This window comes from Pygocentrus nattereri, chromosome 2 (genome assembly GCF_015220715.1).
Source record: "Pygocentrus nattereri isolate fPygNat1 chromosome 2, fPygNat1.pri, whole genome shotgun sequence".
NCBI classification, from domain to species: domain Eukaryota; kingdom Metazoa; phylum Chordata; class Actinopteri; order Characiformes; family Serrasalmidae; genus Pygocentrus; species Pygocentrus nattereri.
This window is the reverse complement of record NC_051212.1, coordinates 32,333,602-32,352,959: the sequence shown is the minus strand read 5'-3', so window position 1 is coordinate 32,352,959 and position 19,358 is coordinate 32,333,602. Positions and strand designations below refer to the sequence as shown.

At 37.1% G+C, this 19,358-nt stretch overlaps 1 protein-coding gene across 2 annotated transcripts in view; it reads right to left on the bottom strand.

Annotated features, from left to right (window-relative positions):
• Positions 1-19,358, bottom strand: part of eml3 (EMAP like 3) — a 53,192-nt gene that overhangs the window by 15,978 nt on the left and 17,856 nt on the right. The window contains exons 2-8 of one of the 2 annotated variants that reach the window (XM_017719956.2): positions 13,872-14,048; positions 12,830-12,941; positions 11,195-11,656; positions 6,802-6,918; positions 4,904-4,932; positions 1,386-1,415; positions 492-612 (exon numbers count right to left, since the gene is read on the bottom strand). In XM_017719956.2, coding sequence (XP_017575445.1) covers positions 492-612; positions 1,386-1,415; positions 4,904-4,932; positions 6,802-6,918; positions 11,195-11,656; positions 12,830-12,941; positions 13,872-14,048 — 1,048 coding nt within the window. The remainder of the gene's footprint in view (positions 1-491; positions 613-1,385; positions 1,416-4,903; positions 4,933-6,801; positions 6,919-11,194; positions 11,657-12,829; positions 12,942-13,871; positions 14,049-19,358) is intronic. The other variant, XM_017719957.2, reaches the window with a different exon arrangement.

Sequence of the window (19,358 nt, the reverse complement as noted above, 5' to 3'; positions counted from 1 at the left end):
CTTCTTTAGAATACAAACTGAATATGGGCAGTAAAACAAAGCAATGACTCTCAGCTTAATGAAGACAGTGTAGCATAATCAATGAAAATCTTTCTTTACAACTTCTATGGTACTAAAAGAAAACTAATTAGTTTTATAGTGAAAGTAATAAATGTAATTTCAAAATCATTCTTATCAGCTGTTCACAACTTTTGTCAAGCCTTTTAAATGATGTTAGAAATGTTATAGAAAGTTTTACAGTTACCAAATAAAAGAGATAAGCACCATGTAATGGAATATATAGGAAAATGAAGTTAAAGTCTTTGTAGTCTATCCTTTTTGTTCACCTTACCAGCTAGAATCTGTTTGGTATTTCACTGTAATATAGACAGACTGTCTTGGAACTTGCCTCAAACAATTACACAGAACTTAAGACTAAAAGTCTTATAGTTGTTTCTCACAAATATGTCAACTTAATGAAGATGGCCCTGATTGACCATGACAGCGGATACACCCAATCCAGTTCCAGTTTCTCTGAGGGAAGGTCCATCTTTAGTTCATCGTAGTTCTGGATGTTTGAGGGAATGTACATGGTGATTGGCCGCCCACGGATGAACATTTTGATTGATTGACCTGTCAATTACATACATAATCATGTGCATTATTATATTAAAACAAATAACGATTTAATACACATACACATAATATTTAGAGGAAGGCTGCACTACATAAAACTGTAACTAACCCAGCACAACTTCAGCAGACATGTACAACAGCAGTTTATACGAGAATTCAACAGAGGGCAAGTATGGCACTAAACAGGAATTTGCTGAGGTACAAAATAACATATTTCACATTATACCTTGAAGTTGCCCACCAAAAGTGCACTGTAACCTTGAAATTTGAATTGCTTTGCTGATACAGTTCAATACAGTAAAAAAATACACCTGCAAAGCTTTTGTTAACATGAACAACTATTTTCTAAGGTACATTTTGCACTCAACATCTTTTTCATCAAAGTATCTTTCTTGATATGAAGACTACATTTAGCCTAAATAATTTAACCGTTTTTTTTCTACACGTCTGTTAAATGCACATATGGAAAACTACTGGACCCAAAAGTGGCTTAAACAGCTGAAAGGTCTGAGTGCTAAAGTTGTACATTAAAATAAGGATATAAATTGTTTGTTGTTTGGCAACATACTACAATACAATATACTGTCATACATATAGTGCCATTTGAAAAGTTCGATGTTTCCAAACATTTGATGGGCTATCTACGTGTGGTCCTCTCCGTGTCTTCCTTCACTGAGTTATTGCTAAATGTTGATTTATTTGGTAACAGCATGATTTCATGTGTAACTCAATCTGTGTATTAGTCTGAACAATAATATAGAGAAGTCTACCTTGTGTTCCTCTCCTGGACCCCTGTGTTCCTGCAAAGAGGCAGAAAGACACAGATAAACAGCCTAAGCAGATAAAGAGATTTACAGCAAATTACCATAAATCACACTGTGCTCCATCAGCCACTGACTCTCAGCCCTGCACCCTCATCCAGACCCAACTATCCCAGATCACCTTTCAGAATTGCACAGATCATAAGAAGAAGAGAAAATGGAAGAAGGAGCCAGATTTCGACTGCAGAGCTCATGGGACTATTGAATAAGTCATGGCAGGAAAGTGCATCTGTGTTCCCTGGAATGGTATGACAATAAAAAGTAGGAGCCAAAAAAACAGTCTCACACTTGGCAGACGATGTCAGCTTACTTTCCGTCAAAACAGTGACGGTGATCTGTTTGAATGTATTACATAATGCAGAGTATTTTATAATCAGGGGATTTTGAGAAGAAAATAAGGCAATAAAGTATATACTATAACTCTTCTAAGTGCTTGTTTTTTTCATACTTGTTTACTGCTCACTCAAAATCCTACCAGCCTAATCCTGGACTAAAAATGGATTTTTCATCCCTACTCATAGGGCACTTTAGTCAGGGCTCAATGTCCGTCTAGAAAAGCCAAGCCAACGCCAATGCTGTGCCACAGACAAGTGATTACTGAGGAAATCTGAACCTGACAACATCTTGTTAAAATGTCAGTATCACTCCTGAGGAATTCTGCATACTTCTAGTGTTGCCCACGCTCAAGACATTTTACGTAAAGGCACTTGATTCCTTTTCCTTTCCCCAGTGTTTCAGGATGCAGGTGACACAGATGATTTAACATAGGCAAAAATGATAGGGAACAATCACCACTGGAAGAACTTCTGCCATAAGGCTCTGGCTTCTGGCAAGCAAACAGCCATCCATCATTTCTGTCAGAACACACAACCAACCACAGCCAGTGAATTTCCAGCAACAGCCTGCAGTAACAAGCTCTCCTGTGTCCGTTACTGCAGTGAGTAGAGCGTGTATGTGCATGTGTGTGTGTGTGTGTGTGTGTGTGTGTGTGGGTGGGTGTGTGTTTAACCCCTTAAAATCCCAGGCTTATTAAATACTAAGGCTTGTTATTTAGTAACTACAGGGACTTCAATGCAAACTGTAGAAGTGTGTAATAAAACTTTGGGCCGTGGCCATTTAAAGGGTTTAAACGTGTCACACTGCAAGAAAAGACTTTTAATTAAAAGGTTATTGGAGGTTACTAGAGGACTATGATCTAGACCAGTCGTGCCCAAAATATATGTTTTGGAAGGTCAGCATACGTTGTTTGTGTGGGGTCGAGGGTTAAAAGGACAAAAGATTAAACAAATAAAGAAAGTAGGTTTGCTTTTAAATCAAGTTTTTAAAAACATTCTTTATACTGTTACACTATATTCTGTTACTAAAATACTTTAAAATACATTTTTAAAAGAGAATGAGAACATTTCTTGTTCCTTGAATGCAATAAGGAGCATGATCATGGCCTACGGGTATACTCTTAAAAATAAAAAGGGGCAGAGCAGGATTCTTTGAAGCAGTGGCATAGAACACAGAAGAACCACTTTTTATCTTCCTAAAGAATCTTTCAGAAAAAAGTTACTGAACTGTAATCAGGGGTGGTATCCTAAGGATACAGTTTCAGTACCTTTACTTCGGGAACAAAATTGTACATTTCATTGTACAATTCAGTTTCTTGTATTTTGTGTTCAGTAAAACATTGGGTTCTTTAAGGTACATAATCGGACCTAGTCTAAAGACCACTGTTGCAACTTTGAGGGTATCTATGAAATGATTGTACGCAGAGAAACAAAAACGTACAAAAAAAAAAAAAGGTTCCATACCAATTAAAAGTCTTTCCTAGAACTATATATGCCAGCTGAGAAGCATTTAGAAACCTTTATTTTTACGAGAGTTTATTTTCACAACTTCCAAAGCAGGCCAGTTTCTTTTGCAGCGGTGTGAAATTGTCAGCTTCTCTATGCATTGCTAAGATCATGGGTATGTTTGCAAATTAAATTGTACCCTGTACATACATACACACCCCTTTTACAGTCATATCTGTACCAGAGTGTTGTACCGTGTTATGGTAGCCTTCTTCTATGGTTTTGACAAAAAGGCAGGTGTTAGTTGGATGCTTTAATATGCGTGAATGACAGTTATTGGGTAAATCCCCCAAAGAAAATTCAAGATTCAAGAGTTTTATTGTCATGTGCACAGCAGAACAGGCAGTTGCACTGTACAATGAAATTCTTACTTTGCTGTTCCTCCATTCACCATATATCCTCTTAAGAGAATAAAAAAAAGAAAATATAAGAATAACTCTAAAAAACCGTAGTAAAAGGTAAAAGCAAAAAGTGTACAGTATGTACAAAGTTGAAATAAAATGCTTTCAATTCAAGGACAATTCAAGCAGAGAACACAGCCATTTGATAAGGACAGAGTCTTGACCGACTCCTGTGAGTTTAAATATCAAAAAAAAAAAAAAAAAAACGTTGTTCAAAGAATTCTGTCCCACATTTCATATCACAAATAAAACAAAGACATCTAGGACACAGGCAGTGCCTTATGCATTTTAGAACAGGAAAAAAAAGACGTGTAGCATTAAGAATTGTAATTAGTGAATCATATTTGAGTTCTGCTGAAAATGGGCTAAAATGGTCATTACCAAAAGTCACCGCTGGTGGTACAGCTTCCGTGGGATTGTGATTGTTTTAGCAGTGATAACATGGTTACCAAAAGCAACACAATCCGAAGTCAGTTAAAAGTCAGAAATGCATTTTCAACTACAATTCATGAACCAATTCAGAAAAATAGTCCATATGCACAAACAGAACATCCAGACAGCACTTGTCCTTTTTTTGTCACTCACAAAAAAAAGGAATGAATGTAGACATAAAATTGTTTCTGACTAATACGATTTTGAATCTAAACGCAGCACTGACATTCTCAAAGCCTGTTTCAGTTTTCTAATCCACTTACATTTAAAGGCTTGTCAAGGTCTGTGTCTATTCAATTATCTGAAACGTCAAATTTTCAAGCTGTTAGAAGTTTCCTTGAAATGTGATGTGCCAAGTAAAACCGTCTGGCAACTGTACTTAGAGCTGATATATCAGCCAACCAAATATGTCTGTCTATTGAAGGAATAGTGACTGGGTTTAAAAGAGGTCATTTAACAGATTTTCAAGGAAATATGTCAATATTCCCTGGTCAACCACAATTACTCAGCAACTGAATACACCCAAAGGTAAATGAGTATAGAAGGAATGGGTATTTTTCTTGGACACCATCCTGCCTGAGCACAGAGCGCGTGTCGCTAAAGACAGGCGAGACAGATGACAGTGTGTGTTTATGAAAGTGTGGAATGAAGTCATTTCCAGATGAGCTGCAGTGGACAAATGCAGCCCAAGAAGCCAGCGCTGGGTCAGGACCCACACAGGCAGTAAATCAGCATGTTTCATTATATGATTGCGGCACGTGCGAGGAGAAAAAGCCGTGAGAGTTTTTATTACCTGTGCTTGCGAGAAGGTCTTTAGCTCGGCTGTCAAAAAAACAAACAAAAAAACAAGAAAATAAAGTGTCAGTGATCTAGATCCTCCTATTGGTGGTGCAAAACAACGGAATGTACAGCATTACAGCAAAAGAATGACTTCTAAAACATCTAGAGCAAAGGTGGTGGCCCTTTTGCTTTTTGCAGCACCATAGTGTAATGTCTGCAGTAGCCCAAAGAGTAGAGGTAGGTGATATGACAAAAAATGCAATCATGATACTTTGAGAACTTTTTATGATAAAGAAATACCATTAAAAACTATGAATGCAATTATTTGGGTTTTTTTTTAACGTTTACACATATGCTGCATCAAATCCAATTACACAGGGCTATTTACGCTTTCTCTATAATAAAACAAGCAGTTGGGAAGTGTCTTTAAACATTGATGATATCCATGATATGCACAGAAAAGCATATTGTGACTTACTGTTAAATAAATTATTACTGAAACAAAAAATATTGTCATGTTGCCCCTAGCTGAGAGCCAAGAAAGACAAAACAGCTGGCTAGTAACTCGTTAGCTTTACGTTTAACACGTTAGTAGGATACATGGTGTGACTGTATTCTTTAATATTTCAATGGATTCTTTACACACAAGGCACAGTGAGTAAAAATAAAGTCTTTAAATCTCCTTTTTCTGTGCACTACTGCCTTTACGACTCTTGAAACTGCTAGTTACATACGTGCTGCAGTCCATGACAGTTGTAGGATGTCAAGGACCACAGATTTTTACATTACATGATATGCATTATTACTAAAGGTACTTAAATACTTTAAAAGTACTTTAAAAGTACTTTAAAAGCAAGGCAACAATCATGAATGCCATTTTTTGCTGATCTTATTAGCCTTTTGTAAACCTGAACACTGTATGGGCTAAATGAACACATGAACTTTCTATTAGCCACAACATAAATGACATCATATGCTCTTTAATGAGTCAAACTGCTATTTTAAACGTTTAAAAGGCTAAGGTGCTTATTTAAACAACACAAAATAAGATATCTAAACCAAGCGATGACTGGCTATTTAAGTCATACGCAACTACGCTACAACATTTTAGCACAAGTGTATCAGCAGCATTTAAATACAGCGTAATTGCACCTGCCTTATTTACCTGTTATTATTTAAATAAAGCAACTGCAACATGACAGATCAAAATAATGAATGCTGATCATGTGTTTAGAGCAAAAAGCTGCTGATTCCAAACTTTGTCTTTTCCAATCATGCATAACTAATTGAAGCTAAAATATATAAAAACACATAAAAAGATAGAACAATTGAAAACATGTTTCCTCACTGTCTAACTGATAATGGGGTTATGCAATGTTGGGTGGCCCTGCTTTAGAGGAACATCTCATTGTCATGCTGAACACTATTGCACATTAATGGAATCCGATGGTATTTAAATGAGTTGGAATGAAGAGAAGGGGAAGGTCCAATGTCTTGCCATCTTTTCATCATCATGAATGTAGAGAACATTTTTAAAAAGCAAGTCTCTAGTGATCTATTTCTGTGATGTAATTTGGATGAATCTGATTACTAGATTTGATGAAGACGACTACTATACATCATTACTACATTTCCTAGCTTTGGATTCTTTTAACTACTAGTCTCAGGACAATTCAGACTACAATGAATAGATGATCATTTAAAAAATAATTATCAGGAAACAAAAGCTTTTTTTCATGTTGCATTCAAAACCCCACAACCCCAGCAACTACGTTTTAAGTGCCTTTTTGTAAGAATGTCCTTCACCAAATATTTCACAGCCCATTCAAGCCCACCCAAAAGTTCTAAGTGGCATTAGAGCAATGGTAAAAGAAATATTCAGTACTGAATCGATCACGTGGATTGACTCACCCCTCCAGGCTTGGGGAACGTGTGAGCAGATTGGTGGAGGATGCTGCTTTCTTAGGCATTCTCTGTTTGGTCTTGTCCTGGGTGTCCTTGCTTAGTTTCTCGCTATTTCTCCGCGTCCTACATACAAAAGCCAGTGATCAGTCTCTATATGACATATGACTTGAAGGGGAATTCCACCATTTTTTTTATAAATTGCTGCATTCATAAGATGGAAACAAAGTCCTTCAGAGTGGTTTGATGCGAAATACTTCATTCTACAGAAACTTGTCCAAAATTGTTCACAGATGGTGATAGTAACCAGATGTCTAAAGTGTCTCTAAAAGATACCTCAGAGAGATCTTATATGGAATGGTATTAAATGCGCTGAGGCCTGAGATGCTGTTTTACAATCATTCTGAGAGGAGGCTTTGGCTATATCTGGGTTGTTGACATCCCCTGGTTCCTATCACCACCACTGTAAAGCAATCTGAGTCCAAGTTTTCTCTACAATGAACCATTTCACATCAAAACACTTTGAATGGCTTTGTTTACACCTCAATCAAATTCCCCTTTTAGAGTAATAGCACAGTGGAAAATCTTACTTTACACATTCATATTATATAGTGAGACCACATAAGCAAGTCTATTTGAGATTGCTCACCAACTCAATACATTTCCAGGCAGGTATGAAGTGTGTGATGATTCAGGCATGCAACAGCATAAGCACCCTCTACTTCCATTACATCAGCCTTGTAGCTCCAGTGCAAAAATAAAGAAGCAAGCTTCTGACAAACAACTTTCAACTACATTTTGAGGTAAGTTAACATTGCGTAAATGTAATTTATAACGAAAGTATCGCTTTATGAGATTTATTTAATTATGCAGTTTATGTATTTATGTAGCAGCTTAGATTTATATAGAAGTAGGTTTTACACATGCATGAACACACAGCAGGAGTGAATTAAGAAGAACAGGATATACATAAAAGTATCATAGCACATCATTATCATTATCATCAATGCTCAAGCAAGGATCATGTTCCACTCTCAATCAGTTAAGAGGACATCAACAGAACGCAGATGCAGAGTGATCATATTGTTTCAGCACAACATGAGTGCATTAAACACTCAATATGCAATGTGAGCGGGTGTGAGTGGATGTGCGCTCAGGGGTTGTTTCCTCTGAAACACACCCCGTTTCCTGTTCCTCTAAAAGCTCCATATGTTCTCCAATAAAAGAAACACGGAAGAGGAAACGGCAGTGGTCACCACTGACGTTAGTAGCAACAGACAAAGAAGTGAAACTTGTTTGATGGGGCATTGTCTTCTGCGTAAAAGACTTTGCACATCTGTCTGAACCTGCATTTTAATTTAAATTATACTATGTTAATGAAGTAGCTTTTAATGGAGCATCTATCAAGTGAATAGATCACAGCATTACATTACATGTGAAGCGCAAGGGCGATGCAATTAGATTGGCAAGAATGCAATGTTGGGAGCCGCATCCAATGTTAGAGCAACGATGCACTACCCTAAACTAGGCTTGAAATTGGTCTCCTACATGTAGAGTGACTTAACCACTCTGCTATAAAGCCAGTTACAGAGGATACATATGGGCACAACTCAAAAACTACTCCATCTTTCACTATTGGACTGTAAACATGACTGTTCTCACTCCCATTGTTGTAAAATGTGCAAAGTAGTAATGGCTACTGTCACAACAAACCTGCATCACCATAAGTAGCTGTTTAAGGAAATAAATGTATATTTTATTGTTTTTGCAGGACTTAGGAAAAAAACATATATGGAAAGATTTTTATTTGTCTTTGGTGGTCTATATATATATATATATACATATATACATATAAAACAACAATTTGCATTTCACACTTTTTGGAAAAGGGCAAAAGTGCAATGGAACTATGGATTGCACAGCTAACATATATATAATATGTATATTATAATGTGAACTCAATCAGGCCCTTCTTAAGAAAATTATTAAACCACTAGTATTTCACACTTTCACAATAGAGAATTGTAATATGTATTTTTTTAGGCTTTGTTTTGCTTAAAGAAGAAGTTAATTAGATTTCTGATTATGCAGCAAAAAAAGTCTTCTCGCATCATCATTGCAATAACAAACTACTTTTCTGAATATTGCATTTTATGTCCATATCATGTAGTCCTTATACAGACAACCACATAATCTATCCTTATAATAGGATGCAACAGTAATACTTTTTTGTGAGTTCAGTTCATAGGACTAGAATCCTACAGGCAGAACCAGTGTGATCCATGATGTGATCTAATAATCAGGCAAACACCAAATTTACACAAATCCCCTTATCCCAAATATAGTTGATTAGCAAAGACATTTTTAGTGTCTGAAGTTTGTTTCTTCATTTTTGCACTGGAGCTATGAGGTTAATGTAGATTATGAGTAATGGAAGTTTATAGCCACAAGTTTAGCATTGTGCTAATTACATACACAAATCATGTACTTGTCTCAAAGCTCACTAAGTTGTTAAGTAATCTAAAACAGACTTGCTTTTCTATAGACTATTCTTGTTTAGTGTCCTTCTGAATACCAACATCTCTGATAGGCATCAGGCCACACACACACACAAAAACATTCAGTATACAAATGTTGTTTGTTAATCAAGAAATATTCATAAAAGACTGCCAAACGTTATGCATGCAGGTAGAAGAGATCATGAAATAATCAAAAAACATGATTAGAATGTACTAAGACATATAATTAGGTTAAGATTAAGTATGACTTGATTTGGTTAGTATGATTTCAAACTAAATTTGAAACCAGCAATGCCCAGCAGTCATAAAGCTTTTGCTAAAGTTTGTACCAGTCCAAGATTCAAGCGTAATGTACCATCTGACTTGTATCTTTTGGCACTAAAAACACTTTAAAGAAACAATCAATTCCATCCTCTTCACACCTACTAAAGCTTGAGCAATGACTTCATCTACTCTATAAACTCCAGGAGATCACGGGTGCTGTTTACAGTGTGAATATGTCCTGAGGCCTAGAGGCCTAACTCTGCACTAATTTCTCATGTATACGCTCCACTGATCTCAAATGCTGCTCTTGTCCATCAAATTTTCCACCGAATCTAATTATTCATTCCCATATCTCTCGACATGGAATTGCGGTCAAATACTCTTAGTCATCCTCACATTCTGTACCACAAACAGCCTCCAAACTCACACATAACATTGGCCTCGTCCTAAAAAAACACTGCCAAAACAGTTTCCAGTGTAAAATCTTCTCTGACATGACATCCTGAACGACAGAGCATGTCTATAAATGCTGCATGTATCTTCAGAAATCTAATTACAAGTGTCTTGTCACATTTTACAAATTTGCACCTGGTAGTTAGAGAAAGGCTGTTTTTACAGCTCTTTCAAACTTGCAGCATACTCAATAACTTGCAATTAGGCTTTCAACGGACTCCACACACTATACTTATCCTCGTCCATATATAGAAACAAGCTCTCCCTAAAAGAAGGGCAAGGCTGGTCTCTAATAACTGATTAACCCTGGCCCTGGACTAAGACTATTTATATTATGGCTTTCTGATAAAGCCTAGCTATGGACTACAAAAGTATGTAAGTGGGGACTCTGCATTCACAATAATTTTCCCTCTATGCACAATCATTCTGCACAAAACTTAAGACTCATTCATATTAGTTTTCAGCCCAAAACGGCACTTAAACCCTTAAACCCTAGGCTTTATTACTCAACCAGAAACCTGAAGGCTTATTACTATCAATGTGTTATAATTACAAGAAGTCTCATTAACATAACCTACCTACATTGTATAAAAAAGATTCTTAGCCAAAAAATCTTAAATAGTGTTTGTCTCTAATATTTCATTTTGCGGTGTTGTAAAAATTGAACACATTAGATGATTTATTTCCAGATGTTTTTATTTGTTTTAAGAAAATGTTATCTGGTAAAAGCTGATTTTTGTAGACCAATAGTTTTGCTTCTTTCATTTAATAATGCAGATAATAAATACTCTGACATTTTCACCAGATAAAATTACTTAAAACAAGTAAAACGTTTAGAAATAAGTCAATTGTATTACAATATTTTTACAACAATTTTAAAATGAAAAATATTAGACACAGTGACTTGGTTTAGCATAATTTTACTTGCCAACATATAATTCTTTGCAGTGTAACCACTAAGACGTTGATGTTGCTATGAGAGTGAGGCAATCTAAACCTGAAGAATCTAAAGAATAATCTCGGAAAATAGCAATGTCCTGTGTAAAGTGGTACAACTCAGACTTGCAGGCGCATAAGTAACAGGGGTTAGAATCAGAACCAAGCCCAGAAGCAGTGAGGACATGCAGGGAAGAATGAGGTCAGTTTGATCGGCGGTTTGAACGCACAGTGTCTTCTCGCCCTCCATAATGGGGGACAGGGGTCCAGTGTGGGGGCTGCTGGAAGGCTCTTTAGGGGGCGCTGGAGAGCTGGAGGTTGGTGTTTGTGGGGCTGAGCCTTGGCTTTCTTCACTGCTTTTGCTCTGCTGCTGCTGAAGAGTTCTGATACTGGTGGGCTGGATGGGCTCCTCCACCACAGAGCGCCAGCTTCTGTCCTTCTCTCGCTCATCTTCGTTATTCTCTTCTTCCTGTGTCTCCTGATGGAGCTTATTCAGCGCCTCCTCCATCAGGGAAACTCCTTCTGGAAGCGCATCCTCCAGACAGAGGCTCTTGGAAGCAGCCAGTGGCGTCCTCACAGGCTCAGGGGTCCAGGGGTCAGTTTGGGTCGACCTTTCACTAGTGCCTGCTTTCAGGCTGGGCACGGAGTGGGCTTTACTGCCCTCCCCGTTTTCAGTTGAGTTTGAGACATGGCTGAAGACACACACACAATCATAAAACCCATCATTTTTGCATGAAATAGATAGATAGATAGATAGATAGATAGATAGATAGATAGATAGATAGATAGATAGATAGATAGATAGATAGATAGATAGACAGACAGACTGCAAAAAATGGAAGAGTAGTATGACAAATTTACAACTACTAAGAATAACAAGAAATCAGCTTGTCCTCAGTTTCTCACATTAAAACATTTGAAATTAGTTAAATGAAGTACAACCTTCAAGGCTGCGTTATGTAGGATCTAATACAGCAATTATGCCCCAAATGCCATGATCCTGTGCTTACAGAACATGGCCATAAATCGAGTACCTTTGACAATATGTATACAACAGTCCTTTGTCGCCTAGAGCATCAGGTTACGTTTCATTTGGCAGTCTGAGGCACTGCTTGAATTTAAAATGTACATTCAAAACTCCATCTAAAGCGATTATTTTCAACTTTTTTTTATGATGTTTTAACCTTTGCTTTTTCATTTTTAAAATACAGCCTAAAACATCAGGCTGTATTGAAACAGAGTTTAAAGGCTTTGCCTAACTGCAGGTCTGCCTCTTCTGTCTCTTTCAATAATAGCACCATTGAATACTGCTCACAAAAAGACGGCATTTTCTTCCAAACCAAGCAAGGCAGAAAACACCACTGTGCATTTACACGAAACCACAGTCACATGGCACACAAGTTTTCTCTCGCTCTCCTTCTTTTGCTGGATGTTGTTCAGTTGTCCCAGGCTTAAAGTGTGCCAAGGAATGTTGTGCCGTTTCTTTGTTGTACTAAATGTGTGGGTGGGCGTCTTGTGTTTCTCACAACTGTGCTTCAGTTCTACTCGAGCAATTCATATCTCCAGGGAAGCGTAACAGAAAGAAGCTTTTGTAAGATCATGGATGTTGAGTAACAGCTCTGACTTCAAAAAACTGATTTAACACTGTATTGAATGAACATGCATCACATTTACAATAAACAGCTTCGTACATATGACGTATATTTGACACAGTGCCACTTGCAATTTATATTTACACACATTTAAGGATCTTACAGAACTGCATAATTCACATAACAGAAAGAGGGAAAGGTCTGAGAGATTAATATTCTGCAAATCAGGAGTAAAGTAAAAAGCACTACTGTAATCAGGAGCTGTTGTAATACCTGTTGACTGGGTGATGCAGACCATCCAGAGAGCTGGTTGAGAGCCTACAGGGTTTGGAGAATCCATCGATGGAAAAAGACTGATTCAACACTCGAGCTGCACCAGGGTTCACTGAGGTCACACACAGACACATACACACATACATCTGTATTGCCATATGTATCATTTCTGTTTAAGTTTGGCAAAATAGTAGGTCAAATATTAATTAACAGTAGGGGTGTAAAAATCTATTGATGTACCGTGATATATCACTCTAAAGGTGGTTGCATCGAATCTGGAAAATTCTAATTGATTATAATATGTAGTTGACATCATTCTTGGGCTGCTTTCCATATGACAATTCCCAAATCCTTGATGCGTTGTTTTTATTGTCTACATTTCACTACTGTAAATTTTTCCTACTTTCCTACATCGCATCAGCGTTATTCTCACAAAACAGCCTTAAACCATGAATATATCCATAACCTACATGAGTCTCAAAATTGTCTGGCAGATAAACTATATTAATTTTAATTCAATACAATTTAGTAGATCAGCTGGAGTTCTGCTTGACACAGCAAACAATTTACTTTCTTCATTTTTCATTTCTAAAGTTCTTTTTTTTTTTTAACCTTATGTACACACAGTATCTACCCCTCCGTTTCTCATTACCAATTTTCTTTTTTATCTTTTTGGATTAGAAAAAAAGAGTTTGTATTTCTTTAAATGGCTGTTTCCTTGTAAACTGTAAGGATGTGAAACAAAATAAAATGTGACCATTAATGAGTAAAACCTTGATGCTTGTCATTGTGTTGTTATATGCTATATTTTCTATACATAGAGTATTCTAATAATTAGCTTTCTGACAACAGCTTGCAGATTATAAAAAGAAAAGGTTGGTTAAAAAAACATTACACATTTATTCTCAAATCATTTAAATGAGAAAATGTTACTAAAAATCAATTCACAATTTATTAATAATAAAAATGTAATCCATAACTGGCAAGTCTTGCCAAAAGAAAACCCATTCATATATTAAAACACCTACACGGATGTTCTTACCAGCAATTAGCTGCTGCTTAAGTAGTGGAATCTGCTGGTCATGAAGGCGGAGCTTGCGTAACGCATCGGCCAATGAGGACTTGAGCAGCGTGATCTCATCTTCTTGCGCCTGCAGCCGCACCTCCATAAGAGAGAGCCTGTCTGGAAACTCTGCACTGCTCCCAGCCGACACATCATCTGCACAAATGCATACAAGCAGTCAGCACCTGCCTTACCAAACACATTGCTTTGAAAGCTAGAAGATATCAGTGTATGGTCAGGGTGTTGCTCTTACAGTGATTTACTGTACTATGACGGGTTTGGAAACCAGAACACATGAAACACGGCCAAAGCGGACACTGCGATTATCATTAACCCTCATTCAGAACCGAACAGGATACTCAACACCTGCAGAGAGTCAAGGCATATTAGAGCTACACACGGACCGTATTCAATTCAATCAAACTCATGCACTATTTGGTACTTGACGTTTGCTGTACATTAATCTGGGAAACGATCATGGAATCAGTGCTTTAAAAACATTATACAGTGCATTACAATTTTATAAATGTTGGGTGGCATCTAAAAATATTCAATGCAGTTTTTTATTTAAAAAAAAAAAAAAAAAAAAAAAAAAAAAAACAGGCTTAGGTTATATTGAATATATCCCAAATATAAAGACTATGGTTTTGAGGTTTTTACTTCAGAAAAAACAAAAAACTAAATTCGTGGCAAACATGTACAGCAGTCAGAGCCTGTACTTTCTTGTGTGCGCAAGGAGGTTCATCTTGGAGGCAGCATTGAGCCTATTCAAAAAATCTGATTAAGTAATTATTGGACTGTTTCCCCCAAAAATGCTTGATGTCTTGCTTTTATTCTTTATATTTCACTACTTTGAAAATATTTTCCCTTATTATGCTAAGGTTGTAGTCATAAAACACCTTTAAATCCTGTCTATAAATATTTATGTGTCAAAAAAATAGGTGTTTTTTTTCTGACCACACTTAAGCTCATCAGCATTTCTGCGTTTCTGTTAGAGCAGGTAATTTTTCCACAGACAAATGCCCACCACACAAGGGAACACAACCTGTGGCAAGATAAATGGGGGGGTAGTTATTTATGAATAATTGTGGTTAGTGTCAACAACATGACAGCGGCAGTATGTGTCACTGGTTGAGTGATTCTGAATCTGGTTAAACACATGAAAAGTAAGTAAACAGTAAATTTCTTTCCTGTATGAAGAATTCTTAGGTGAAATTTTAGGAAAAGTCTAGTACAACAGTCCAATGAAAACATCCTCTGTCAGGTTGAAGACATTCTTTTAGTAGAGTAGAAATTCTTTAACTTCATAAATTCATTAACTTTGTTAATGCAAACTTATAGATTGTCTGATAACGTTTTATATATATGGAAATTGTTATTAATACTGCCCAGCACTAGAACACCTCTTCTAGGAAATAATACAAAACTAGACAAAAAAAAACAACCCCTGAGGTTGGAGCATTTATGATGAAATTCAGCGCAGCTGCAACAATGGAATTTAAGTTTTGCACTGTGTGAGAAAAGTTGCAGCAACCAATGTATTTCCAAGGAAAGCTCACTCCACCTCACGACAGCAAACACCAGTCTCCGCTGACTTTTCCATAGGTGTGGTGTTGTTACTTGCATAAACTGAACAAACAAGCACAGTTTCATGACACTTTCAGTGCTTTCCAACACAAACTCCTCCACTCGACCCAACCCTGACTGTTCCTTTGATTTTATCACTTTCTATTGTCAGCTTTTGTTACACTAGTCCATCAGTCTGACAGGCTGTCTCTTCAGCTAACCCTTTACTGTCTGCAAAACACAACACTTCACTTCACTTACTTTCCACAATTATTTGTTGAAAAAAATGTCAATTTTCACCTGAAATAGTTTGTCAACAAAGACATTTTTGGTGTTGAAAGTATACTTCTTTAGTTTTGCACTGGATCTACAAGGCTAAAGCAGCTAGACATTAGACCAGCCAGCATCACGCAAACTGCATGCCTCGCCGTGCGAAAACACACTCGCCTAACTTCAGTGAGTTAAGTAATCTTAAATAGACTTGCTTGGCTGGTTTCTGACAACGTATGACATAAGCCTACTAACAAAGTTTCTCACCGAGAACTTTATCAGGAGCACCTCCTTGTTTTTACACTCACTGTCCATATTATTAACTCCATTTACCCTATAGATGCCCTTTTTAATTCTACAATTACAGACTGTAGTCCAACTGTTTCACCTTGTTTTTCAATGGTCAGGACCCCCGTAGGACCACTACAGAGCAGAGCATTCTCAGCATTGCAGTGTGTTAGTGTGTGTTGCGCTGGTACGGGTGGATCAGACATAGCAACGCTGCTGGAGTTTTTAAACTACTCAGTATCACTGCTGGACACAGAATAAGCCTGGGAATCTAAGGGGTTGAACATGCAGTTAACATGTAACTAATAGCTATATATTTTATTTATCTGGCTTCCACAGGGATGCACTGATGCCACTCTTTCCCATCCGAAAATGATACCTAACTCTACAACCTAACTAGTTTATAAATCCTGATATTTATACAGTTCTGCTTGACTAATGTTTTATGTTGGTAAAGGCTGTGCTTATGGTCACTACAACATTTAATTAGAATTTACTACTTTTATTACATAAATAGTAATATGAACCATATTTATCAATTGTTAAGTAAAAGCAAAACAATTATATTCAAAATAGTTAAGAACAGAACTAAGAAGCATATGGATAAGCTTGCGTCTGGTAAAGACCGCAAGACCCCATTGCTGCATGATGCAACTGGCACTTGTCAGTTGTATCAAGCAAATGACACATGACTGACAGCGTGAATGAAGCAATGACGCCTGTATTTTGTGTCTTCAATTTTGCACTATGAGCCTATGATAACTAAGAGCTGTATAAATCTGTGTATATTCGATTGGGTTAAGAGCTTTTTGTCAAACTACTGCTTTAAAATTCAGTTGACTGCACATACCACAAGCACACCCACAGTGTGAGGACAGACTGGGATTTTGTAACAATGACTCAGTGTAAGGGTTACATTCTACACTACTTACAATGTTGTGCTCAATATAAGAACATTTTATAATCCTTCATGTTTGACACAAAGAAATATATAGCTTTTATTCATTTATTAATAGTTATATCACGTATTAGTTACTTTAATGTTTTGTACACGAAACCAAACATCCAATACAGCTGTAGTATGATATGAGACATTATGGTAGAAGATGCGGGAGCTGTGAATGAAGCGTTTCCTTACAGGGTGGCTAAACACTGTTTAGTCTGGTCAAAAATAACACCTGAAACACTTCACTAACTACAGGGTAATTCAGCACGCGGTTAAAAACAGCACTGCAACAAAGACTGGCTGAGCTTTTACAGCTAAAGTGGGAAGTATAAAGCACTAAAATATCCAGCCTTATTGGGCCACAATATGAGACTGTTTGCACTCCCTCAGATGATGGTGTTTACGAAATGAAAATCAGTCTTACTCCATGGACACACACACACACACACACACACACACACACACACACACACACACACACACACACACACACACACACACACACACACAATGTGCTGAACCAGTTTGTCCTCCTGATTCTCAGTGCTGGCATTTAGCAATTGAGACTAGCACAGCTTCAAACAGTCGCTGGTCTCTGGAGCAGAACCACGGCCGCTCTCCTCTCACAAATGGCTCTTTGAAAATGTACGAGGCCGTTCACTCCGCTATCTGATCCTGCTCACTCTGGATTAGTCAAAAACCCGACCAACGAAGATCTGAAACCACTTATTCAAACAGTCACAAACTTTCCATTTTATGACCTTATTTATTTCCACAAAAATAAGAACATGATCAGAATATACATTTGAAGGCCTTGAAGAGGCCACTGGAAATTCTTTTGGCGTGGACAACTGAACATCTTGAACTTGGACTTATTCTGTCATATTTTTGCTTGAATCTACACTGCAAGAAATGGAACAGGGTAGAAAAAGTGTTCTTGAGGTTTGAATTGATGCAAAACAGTTTGTTCACCTAAACTACAGTTACAACATTAGGTCAATTTTAAGGTTGAACTGAGAAACTATTTTTATAGTGTAATAAAAGAAAGAGAAAGAAACATTTTTAACAGTTACTGCTTAAGATACAAGTCAGTTAATCTTCACCAATATTGTAGTAGTGCTATACTATATTTTCACATGTATCCAGACAGCCCTTCTAATTAGTCAATACAGCTACTTTAAGGTGAACCCATTGCTGACACAGCTTTTATAACCTCCATAGAGAAGCACTGCCAGTAGAATGAGATGCTTGGAAGCAGGTGCCTAAGGTCTTCATACCCAAAGTCAAGCACCTGCTAGAGAGGTACAAAGCCCCATCAGCATTGGCCTGCCGAGCAATAGAACTATGTTTTGGAGTGATGGAGCTCCATCCAGTAGCTACTGGGGTAGCTGGAGTGGGGTTTGAGTAATGTAATCATTACATCAGTACCTGATCTCACTAATGCTCTTGACACCGAATGTAATCAAATCCTCACAGCAATGTTACAGCATCTAGTGTAAAGACTCAGAACAGAGAAGACCAAATCCCCTACTAATATCGTTGATGTAAGAAGAAATGATGGATGTCTACAAATGTTTGGATATATATGAACTGTGTTCACATCTTCCAACAGATCATAATCTTCTACAGATTGTGTGCATGTGTGAACTCAAAAAATATACCAATAAGTCTGACAGCTTTGTTAGGCAGTACTGTTATACTACAAATTTTAGATCAAGATATTTTACAAATATATTATAATATGTGATATTTAAGAAGCAGGGGTTTGTTAACTCCCTTAAAAAGAATGTCTTAAAACAGCATTACACAAGCATTTGTATTTGTTTGCTACTGGGGTTCTTCTACAGTTGCAGGGTGGAATTCACTTTTACACCACAGTTATAAATACAAATCTCCCTCATGGACAGCTGTACACATGTATTTCTTGGCAAGCTGAAGGATTCAGATCTGGCAAAGACAGCATCAGAAAGAACCACGTCGACTGACAAGGCAAAGTAACACAGGATTTTACAGAAGTATGACTTTTTAGTTTTATTTATTGTGAAATTGGAGATGAACACTCATATAACAGAAAGAATAACAAAAAAAAGATTTACAGAAAGTTTCAGTTTTGCTTAAATACTCCCTTTTTAAAATCATACAGGCTGCATTATCTGCTAAGCGTTTGAATATGGAGAAAGTGTGTAATCGAATAAAATGTTGCTGATGACATGATATGGGCTATATTGCACATAATATACATTGGGCAATGTCATTTATTACAAGCTAGCTGAGACAGGCTTGCAGAGGTGCAACCTTTCAAGGCTTTTTTTGGTGTGAGATTGGCACTCCTTCACTTCTCTTCTTAGCCTAAACAAGCCTGGCAACATTCATATCAGCCATGCCTGCTTTCTCTG